Source organism: Plasmodium vinckei (genome assembly GCF_900681995.1).
Source record: "Plasmodium vinckei vinckei genome assembly, chromosome: PVVCY_11".
Taxonomy (NCBI): Eukaryota; Apicomplexa; class Aconoidasida; order Haemosporida; family Plasmodiidae; genus Plasmodium; species Plasmodium vinckei.
The window spans coordinates 1,399,856-1,410,788 of NC_051303.1; the positions used below are offsets into that span (position 1 = coordinate 1,399,856).

At 24.1% G+C, this 10,933-nt stretch overlaps 4 protein-coding genes across 4 annotated transcripts; 2 read left to right on the forward strand and 2 right to left on the reverse strand.

Moving 5' to 3' along the window:
• Positions 1-2,485: 2,485 nt before the first annotated feature.
• On the forward strand, positions 2,486-3,082 carry PVVCY_1103910 (conserved Plasmodium protein, unknown function; the record flags this gene model as incomplete). The annotated part of the gene is made up of 1 exon (XM_008625988.1): positions 2,486-3,082. The coding sequence occupies one exon, from the start codon at positions 2,486-2,488 to the stop codon at positions 3,080-3,082; it is 597 nt and encodes a 198-aa protein (XP_008624210.1).
• A 732-nt stretch (positions 3,083-3,814) lies between these two features.
• PVVCY_1103920 (14-3-3 protein, putative) lies at positions 3,815-5,423 on the reverse strand (the record flags this gene model as incomplete). The annotated part of the gene is made up of 7 exons (XM_008625987.1): positions 3,815-3,906; positions 3,994-4,067; positions 4,201-4,294; positions 4,386-4,578; positions 4,740-4,943; positions 5,156-5,226; positions 5,330-5,423. 7 exons carry the CDS (start codon positions 5,421-5,423, stop codon positions 3,815-3,817), a joined length of 822 nt encoding a protein of 273 aa, XP_008624209.1.
• A 1,916-nt stretch (positions 5,424-7,339) lies between these two features.
• On the reverse strand, positions 7,340-8,767 carry PVVCY_1103930 (RuvB-like helicase 3, putative; the record flags this gene model as incomplete). Its single annotated transcript, XM_008625986.1, has 1 exon — positions 7,340-8,767. One exon carries the CDS (start codon positions 8,765-8,767, stop codon positions 7,340-7,342), a length of 1,428 nt encoding a protein of 475 aa, XP_008624208.1.
• Positions 8,768-10,262: 1,495 nt separating this feature from the next.
• On the forward strand, positions 10,263-10,844 carry PVVCY_1103940 (conserved protein, unknown function; the record flags this gene model as incomplete). The annotated part of the gene is made up of 1 exon (XM_008625985.1): positions 10,263-10,844. The coding sequence occupies one exon, from the start codon at positions 10,263-10,265 to the stop codon at positions 10,842-10,844; it is 582 nt and encodes a 193-aa protein (XP_008624207.1).
• Positions 10,845-10,933: the final 89 nt, after the last annotated feature.

The following is a 10,933-nucleotide window of genomic DNA, read 5'->3' on the forward strand; positions in this document are numbered from 1 at the left end:
AAATAATATATATTTTTTATAATGTGAACTTATTTTATACCTTGTATGCTTTACGCACTTCACTATCATTAACGATTTCACTGAGGAAACATAGCTATGTGTATATTTTAAGTCCATTCAAAAAATATTAGAACACCTATTAAAATTTTGAATAAAAAAATGCCGTAAAAGAGAAAGAATGAGAGAAAAATACGAGAAAAATAACGACGAAAGCAATGTGCTTTCAATATTATAATTGCTTTTTATTTATTTTTGCGTAAATATTATTGTTAAAAAGCCTAGTGAAATTTTCATTTATAGCATGCATAGATGCTATGTGCACGTCATATTTACGAATAATTGTAGTGTACTTATTATGCTTATCCTATTATTAGTGTTTATATTTTTTCTGTTTTCTCCTCTCAATGTTATTTTAGTATAAGCTATTTCAGATGCATATAAAAAAAATTAATAGATTGTAATATATATAATGTATTTTCCATGTTAATAACACTATATTTATTTTATTTTTCAGATTTGTGTATAAATATGTGCATGTGTTTATAAATGTGCTTAATTGTTTTAGGATAATATATAAAAGGTATTACTCGATTATATTGTAGTGCTTTTATGTATTTATTTATATTTTTTGAAAAATAAGAAATAAAACACATTTTCACTAAATCGCCAAAAAGCTAAGAGAATATTTTTATAAAATCCCTTTTCCATTTTGTTTAGCTTCTTATATTTGTAAAACAATCACCTTGAAGCATAACATAAAGTTCTTAAAAAAATTAAATAAACAAATGACTATATACATACGATTAACCTTCTCGTTTCTATATTCATGGATTCTTCCTTTTATCCATTGTCGTTGTTTTAGAAAAATATGAACCACAACTAGGTGTGAATTAAAAAAGTACATGTTACTACATATGGGTATTCACATATAGAACTTACCACATCATTATTTAACAAAAGAAAGAATAAAATATGATTTGAAAACTAAGATCGTGGTAATTATATAAATATATATTTCTTATATATACATGTGTGTATTCTTAAGACCGAATTAATTGTGATGTATGACTTTATTAAAAAACTGCAGAGCTTTTTTTCATTTTTCTCATCAATTTGAAAAATGATAGTATGTTTTTTTTATTTGCATTTGAATTAAAGAAAAAGGCAATCACATATGGCACATGTTCCTTGGCTTATTAATATAATACAATGTGCATATTGGTGTATCTGCTTATAAATGTTGTTCATTTAATTTAAAGTCGCCTATATTGTCTCATGAATACATAATAATGATGTGACTCAATAAGCATACAAGTGATAATTATGATTAAATATAGGAACATGCAAAAGTAATAATATAAGTATGCATAATTTTAATAATACTAAAAGATGAATGCAACTGGGCATTTAAATACCCTATTGTTGACAGTTCATTTATTTTACAATAAATGTACAAGAATATAATTATTTGTTTCCCCTCTGTTTTTTTCTTTTAAATAATACCAACTACCTTTGCAAATATTCCTTTAAATATATAATAAATAAATACGTGTGAACATGTTGAAATACCTCCCATTTAATAAGTTTTCAAATAAAAAACAATATAAAATATTAGATTAAGATGAAAAGATAAACGTCTTTTAAATGGCTCAGTAGTGTAACGTGGTGTGTGTTGTAACTCTCATTTTTTATTAAATCGTAGCCATATTTTACTGTGTTTATTATATATTATAATACATTTTTATTAGCTAAAATAATTGTTCCTTTTCAGAATTATGGGTGCATTTGTATCTTTTATTTTATTACAAAGGAAAATTATACAGGATTAGCAGTAATAATATTTTATTATTGTAAATATATTATATATAATACGGACAAAAAATTGTATATGTAATAGGGGGAATATAAAGAAAAAAAAGGAACACTAAAAAATTTGTTGCCGTAAAATAAACATAATACTATAATAAAAAAAGTAAAACACAGAGTAAAAATAATAAGAACAAAGTAAAAGCGCAACAAACACCAAAATATTAAAATCAAAATATCATAATTACGTAATATTTTACCCTTTGAATATTTAGCATGTATAATCGCTGATTTATTTTATTATTATATTTTTTGTTAATTTAATTAAGTGTAAAATTTTATTCCTATAACTGATATAATATATGCATAAAAAAAATATATATTTTTTTTTTTGCTAATATATTTTTATTTCGATAAATAATATTGTGTGTAAAAAAAAATGATAAAATATGAAACAAGTAACGGAAAATTAAAATAAATATATAATTATGATTTATTTAGTAATAAATGCCATATAAAAGAATAAAATTGTATATAAAAATATTTGAAAATATGCAGACTAGCTAAAAAAAGTCATATATATATTATTTTCAAATGTTTTAAAAAAGCAAAAAATATTTTCACGATAATTAAAATCAGGGAGCAATAATATTATATATGTAAATATGTTATAAATACGATGGCGATATCACGAAGTAAAATAAAATATTTGTTCACAAATGCAACATTACAATCATATTACCCAACATCTGAAATGTTTAAAGTCCCGCATGCGGGAAAGGCCCCAAGAATTTATAATGGCTTAGATCCAAGGAAAGTTCATGACTACCCATGGATCGATATGTTTAAAACACGAACAAAAAAGGAAACAGGATATCAGCATGGGAATTGGAGTGGCCCATCTATTCATTCCATGACACTAGATGAATTAGTTACTTATTATAATAATAAAGATTATAAGAAGCATTTTACATATATGCAATTATTTAAAGCGGGATGGGGTCAATTTCAATTTTTGTTTCTTTTAGTTGGCTCATTAGTAGCAACTGTTTTACCAATATTTGCATTTACTATGTATTTGCAAAAATTTGAGCCTCTAGAAGTTACTATAGATCCTGAGGAATATTACAAGCATTTTTATTGGCATTATTATGGTGGAGAAATTGATCATCATGCTTTTTCACAATATCTTGAAGCTAGAAGAGCAGCTAGATATAGAAATGCAGATATCAATCCTATTGATTGGATACCTCCTGAGTATAGAAACAAAGAATAACCATATATTGAAGACAATAATAATTAATTTTTTGTGTAAAATTTTGTAAAAATATAATTTTTATATATGTTTTTTTCATGGAAATGCATTTTATGGTATATATTATTTATATCTATTTTATATGTATATTAGAAATTGTTGTGTGTGCTTAAATAACACAATTGAAAAATTTAGGCATACATTATAATATGTAGGTATAAATAATATAAATACATCAGAAATATGATAAAACAAAATATTAAATCAGCCACATGCGTGTAATATGAATGAATAACATATATGCTGGTGATTGGAAACATGGGCTTTATATTTATTTAATTAAAAAAATGTTTATTTAATATGTACATTTATATATGAACTTAATTTTAACAAGTATTTTTTATGTTGAGCCACCTAGTGTTATTATTATTTGTTTTTTTTTTCGTTTTATTAATATTACTATGCAAATTTGATATTTTTCAGCGATAAAGACATTAAAAATTATTACAGTGTAAAAATATATCTTTCATATTAAACATAAAAAATAATTAAAACAAAATTGTCTTGTGGAATTTGTTGCCACAAACAATATTTACAATAAAAAGTAAAATTGGGCATAAATTGTTATGGAAAAAATATATTAGTAAAAATTCGAGTGAAATAATATAAAGTCTATAAAATAATTTCACATGGAGTAGCAGGATATATATGTCCTTTTGGGGGATATATTATATTCTTTGCATTATTTAAAATTTATGTATTAATACTATTTACAATGTCTTCGTATTTGTTAGAATATTCCCCCTTAATTTCAAATAAAGCATTTACGTTTTTTCTTTTGCTAACTAAAAAAAATAATGGCAAGCAACTAATTATTTGGTTGTAATATTGCAAATATATATATAAGAACTAATTTATTTTACGAAACTTACTTTTACACCATTTATTTATGTTATCTCTTAGTATTCCTAATATAGCAATTGTCTTTGAGCATTCTTCATCGCTCCTAAATATGGAGAATAAAGCAATATATCATGTATACATGTATTTACATTTAATATATGATTGTATAAAAATAAAGAAACTCACATAGGAAGTATTTTTAAAACATTTTATATTATAAACAATTTAATAATTACTCTAAAAGATGCATATTTTGAATTGCATCTCTAAAAGCTTGCGCGGCCATTTCTATGGGATCATGTATCTGAGTATCCATATCCTTATGTAGAACTAAGGAAAGATTCAAAAAGATATATATAATAATATTTCATAATGCTTATCTTAATAGAATATTTTCATATGTTTATATTTATGTATTAACCTGTTAAGCTAACTAAAAGTTCTAATAATCGTGGATTGGAAGGAGGTAGATTCATTTTGTTAGCATATTTTAGAGAGTATGAATATGCCTGCAAGCTTCTTTCTTGTACTCTATTTTTGTCTTCAATGCTAAATGCATCAGTACTATATCTCATTATATCTCCAAGTAAGTGCCAATAGAACATTAATATTTTCTACACATTGAAAAAAATAAATTAAAAATAATACAACAGGTGTATAACGTATATATTTTTTAATTCTGTCCAATAAATGGACAAAATAATTTATGTTTACTTTTACATATTTATTGGAATAAAAAGAATAATGCATAAATGTGAATAAAAAATAAATTTACTTCATCTACTGTTTTAGGAATACATTTTGTTTTAATGACAACATAGGTGTCTCTTTCAATTGTTCTTATATCTTTATTTATCTTTAATTTTAGCAGCTCGCCACATTTTTTTTCTTCTTCGCTGGATTCTTCATTTTTTATTACATTTTCCAGTGTTGTTTTTTCCTTTCTCTTAACATTTAAAGCATTTTTGAATGAAGTGCCCTAATAAAATTAAAATAACGAAACAGGTTAATATAAAAACAATTTAATAATACTTGAAAAATGTTTATTATGCCATTATTATTTAACGGTCAAGCCTACTAATGTATATTTATAAATAAATTTTTATATGGGTGTATTGTGGTGTTTATTTTGTAGTTCAGTTTATAATATATGAATATTTTAGGAAACAAAAAATATGTATGATTGCTAACCATTAACATAGACTCTGCATAATTTAAATTGTAATCTTCCACATTAACTGATTTGATTAATGAAATAATTTCTGTATTCAAGTGTATAAATAAATAAGTTTATCATTAATCGTTCAACATGGTATGGTAAAATAAAATCTGTGTGTAATATATATACATAAACATATTTTTTACCGTCGTAAAATCCAATTTGGTTTAATATTTTTAGGTAATATATAAACTCTTCCTTGTTAGAAATTTTAATCCCATTATCATTAATTGACTTCATTATTCCTGTTGTGAAATAATATTATTTATATACACATTTTTTCTTGCCTTTAATTGTCTATTTTTAGCATTTACTTTTTTTCACTAAATGGTACTGAACTTATACTTTAATTATTTGTATTTTTTTAATTTACTTAAAAATAATTAAATAAAATAGTCATATTAAGCGAATTTTTTAATATCATAAATGTCTTTTTAATAACAAGAATTAATTAAAAATATTTTGGAAAAAAGGTTACAGCGGAAAAAACAAATTATGAAGAAAATTTTATACAGAAATAACCAAATCGTTTATAATGACGAATGCAAAAAAATATATAACATAAAATTTTTTTTTACATGAAAGAATTTATTTATTTTTTCACAAGTACATATATGTGTACAAATATTTTACACGATATTTATTTAATTTTGTGGAAAAATAATAAATATAAATTTTGTATAGACAAATATGTTGTAAGAATAAGGTCTCCATATATATATGTATTTTTTAATGTAAATTCGCAGAAATAACATGTAGCATCCTTTGATAATTTTAATAAATACATTTTTAAAAATTTATAAAAAAATTCAATATTAAAAAAGCAACATAGTAAATAACAACAAATTTATTCTATAAAATAAAAAAACGGCAAAATAATATTTTTTTGGGTGGTGTGTATTTAGCTAGCTGGTAATATTTTTTTTTTTAATATTCTTAATGAAAAATAGCTAGTTATAATAAAATAATTAGACTAACATAACAAATAAATAGTAAGGAGCATTTTAAAAGAATTGTATAAAATAATAAGGGATTTACCTTACAGTATATATAATAGGATAATAATAATAATATTTTATCGGTTTAATATCACAGAATATTCTTTTATATAATTTATTTTGTATTTATTACAAAAGACATATAAGCAATAAAGTTATAAAAATAAATGTTTGTAAAATGAAAAAAAATGTCCTTGATATTATAAGAAAAATATGTAAATATAGGAATACTAAAATATGGACTTATGCTTATTTTATATTTTTATATGTACTAAAAGATTTAAAAAATCACCATTATTGAAAAACAAAAAGAATCTATTCCTTTAGCAATTTAATTCATGTGTATTTTCTAAATGTCTAATTTAGATTCCCGCTTATTTAATACTTGTATTATAATAATATATTATTTTGCTCTTTCTTTTGAGCTTTTTGTTATTGTACAATATTTATCCAAAAATTAAGTATATACATATTTTGTTAATTAAAGCTGTAAAAAGTTAATCATAATTTGAAAAAACAACTGATAAAATGCTAGCTATATTTGAACAAATATATACAAGGTGTGTAGAATTATTACAATGCCGAAAGGGCTGAAAAAAATTATAGAAAATTTTATTTTATTTATTTGCACTATGCATATACAGAAAAGGCAATATATGAATAGTCTATAAATATAATATGACACATTTTCATTGGTATTGCCTTTGTCAACAATTTGTCTAATTGCTGTAAAATGCAATGGAATACAAAAGGAAAACAATAATGAGAAAAAATATAATGAAAAAATGATAATAAAAGATTGCTTATTAATTAAATTATATTATAAAAAATATAATCACAGCAAATAATATATATTATGTGAATTAAAATGGCAATTTAAAGATGCCATGATTGAAAAATATCGTACAATATATATGTTTTTCAACCGTGACAATTTTTATATGTTAAATGTATATGTTATCAAGAAACTATAGATTCTTGTGTATTAGTATAATTATTTAGCATACATTCCTGCATTTATATATCATATTTGATAACGATAATATGATAAACTAGGTGTTATTTGACATATAGGAGCCTATAACATGTATTTTTAAATCAAATGTGATGATATGAATATTTGTTTCCATACATGCTTATGTTTTTGATGAAGTATTATCACTTCTTTTCTTGATTTTCTCTTTTTTCGTCAACGGATTCTTGATCATTAATGCTTTCATCGTCTTTTGGTAATTCTGAAAACATAAACTCATTTTGATATTCAATAAGATATTGTGTGCTTCTTTTGACATCAATAAATAAATTATAAACTCTTCTAACATCTTGCACAGTAACTTCCGTTGCTTTGCGCTTTTTTGCAACTAAATTTGCTAATGTGATTAGATGTAGTGAATATCTTAAAGACGATTCAGATGCTATTTTACATAAAAGTTCTTTAGCAAATTCATCGATTTCTACATCTTCTTCTTCTGCACGTTGTTCCAGTATTTTCATTATATCTTCATGCTTATATGGGTATGTAGGTATAATAAGCGTTCTGTCTAATAAATCTAATGGGATACCATGAGGAGCTTTATAATCAGTTCCTCTTATATGAGTAATACCTCTATTTGTTGCCATAATAACAATAGGAGATTGCTCACTTTCCAAAGCTCTATTTAAATATGAAAAACATTCGATATCTAACATGTGTACTTCATCAATAAATAAAACTCCAGGTACTATTTCTGCTTTTTCATCTTCTTGCCATTCATTAATTTTCATATCAATGTGCTCTCTTATTTCATTTTTTATTTCTCCAGTATCTCCTGAAAATAATGCTAAAAATCCTTGGGTCCTACTATTTATAGCATCAATATCGTGCAATGTAACTGTATGGACAACTTCTTTTCTTTTTTGCAATTCCCCTTCCGGGCATTGAACAAAATGGGTATTGGGATCCATAGCATCATAATCTTTCGATCTAGCAAAAGATTTGCCAATTTTTGTAATTTTCCCTGTACTTTTGTCAATACAAATAACATCCCCTGCAGTAATATTTTCTTTTTGTAATGCTTCTATCATTTTATTTCCTAAATCATATAATGTTTCCATTTCTGTAGTTTTAAGTATCATTTTACCAACTTTTTTATTATTAGTAGTAGCATCTTTTTCCTGAAAACGCTCTATTTCAATTTCTACTACTTCTCCTTCAATTACTTCTGATTCTTCTTTTACTCGAACACCAATTGATCTTCTAAAAGCTTGAGTTAAAGCTTCTGTTTTGCTCATTTCTAAAGAATAAACTTCTGAGCCCGAAATGTGAGTAAAGGGAGTATCTTCTCCTAATGCTTTTGCAATACCCATAGCAATAGCAGTCTTACCTGTACCTGGCTGTCCTGCTAGTAAAATTGCTCTTCCACTAATTCTTCCCTCTTTAATCATTCGTAAAACAATACCCGCAGCTTTACGCGCGCTCATTTGTCCTATCATACCCTCGGAACAATAACGAGCGTCTAAGCAGTCATTTAAACCCAACCCTCTAATGTGGGAGTGTGCCCCAATTCTTTCTATTTTTTGAATATCCTTCACTTCTTCGAGTTTCATTTTGACGTAAACAACTTAATAGATAACTAAAAATTTATTTAATTAAATAACTTGTGATCAAACTTCTTAATGAGCATTAATGCATGCACGTATGTGTATATATCTCTTTCTGGGATCGAAAAGAAAGACAATGAAAATGAATGTTATTCTTCCACAATTGTATAACGTGTAAATTTGCAGTTGACATATGGTTGCTCAAAAGAAGTCTTCACCACTGTTATATAATAAATATTATTGTGAATACGAACCCCACTATATATATTATTTAAGAAATTATTATATGTTTTTTAATAATAAAAATTATATATATATGTACTTATGAATATATAATTTATCTCATCCCCTGTAATCATAATGCAAAAGCATTATTCCTATTATGCCATTTATAGAAATATGTTTTTTACGTATTAAACATGTTTTTTTTTCTACAAAAGTATTTATTTTTTTTGAATGTTATAGGGGTAACGCCATATTTTTAAATTATAAAGTTATTTAATTTTTATTATACTTCCATTATTATATATACATATGTATATTATAATATTCGAGTGCCAATTTTCCTTTTAAAAAAATAATTGGAAAATAAACATATTCACATGCTTCTATTAAAATATATGAATTTTGTTAATATAACATAGCTTTTTATTTTTTATTCATAGATATAATTTAGCTTATATATTTTATTTCGCGTCCTTTTTTAACGCGTAAAAGCTATTTTATATGTAGTAATAGGACCATATAACTAGTATGATTTTAAAATGCGGACATAAAAAAATTCGTGTTGCATAGTGCTAACTTTTTAATATTTTTTCCTTTATTTATATTTATAAAACAATTCATAGTGAAAATATCGCGGAAAATACTAAATGCATAAATATATTATATGTGAGATTGTGTTAATGGCATTTAAAAGAGGAATATTTTTATTAATTTTCAAAAAAAAAAATGTTTTACATAATTTTAAAATACTTTTTTTGAATTATCATGATATAATTGATCATTTTTAACTTTACAAAGAATCTAGCATTTCCAACTTTATAAGATATTTTGTATGATGAATATCACAATCATAAGTCCGTGTATGTATGCATATACAAAATAATTGTATAAATACAAATTTGTTAAATTGTATATAATGCATATTTGTTTGAAAAAAGCAAAATAAAATAAAAAAATTGGAAAAAAATTGATGAAACTATTTCCCAATTTTTGCCTGTATATACCAACAATAAAGATACATGCACAGCTTACATTTGTATATAAAACAATATCATCATAAAATAAAGACGATTGAGTTTTAAAAATTTATTTATGTTACACACGAATGAAAAACGTATAAGAATAAATCAAATTGTAATAAAGCAAAGAATCAAAAATCATAACAAAGGCGTGCTCAATTGTACACAATACTTTATAAATTGTGTATCTACAAACTTATTCAAACAAGAGAGAATATTTAATTAATTTTCTTTTTTATCGTTTTTTTTGGAGAAATATGGATGATGTTATTATAAACAAAACAGACATTTTTATAGTAATAGGCATAGCAGTCGCATGTGGCATTTTTTCCGAATTTTTAAGCTGGATATTTGTATACAGAAACGAGAAGTTTATAGCTTTAAACGAAGAATTAAAATCATTGTATGAGCAAGTTCAAAAAGAGAAAGAAGATGGATTACTAAGTAAAATATCTGTAAATAACAATAAAAAGAAAATAAAAAAAAAGGCGTCAGCCGAAGACATATACGCGGAAAAAACAAAAGAAATGGCAGCCTTAAAGACAAAATCAAATCTAATAACAGGTTTAATTTTTTTATCTATAATGCCTTTATTATTTAGTTTATTTGAAGGATTAACTATAGCAATTTTGCCATTTAGACCAATTTTCCCTTTCACTTTAATAACACAAACCGGGTTGCAAGGAAAAAATGTATACCATTGTTCATCAACATTTATTTATACCCTAATACTTATGCTAACTAGACAAAATATTCAAAAATTTTTTGGCTATGCACCACCAGGTGGAATGCTTGGTGACATTAAAATGCCAGAAGAAGATGATGATGTATGGAAATAAAATAAGACAAAATGTGAGAAAAAATATAAGAATAGATAAATGATGTTTAGTGTTTTATTCATTTTTAAAACTTTATGAATTATTATTTT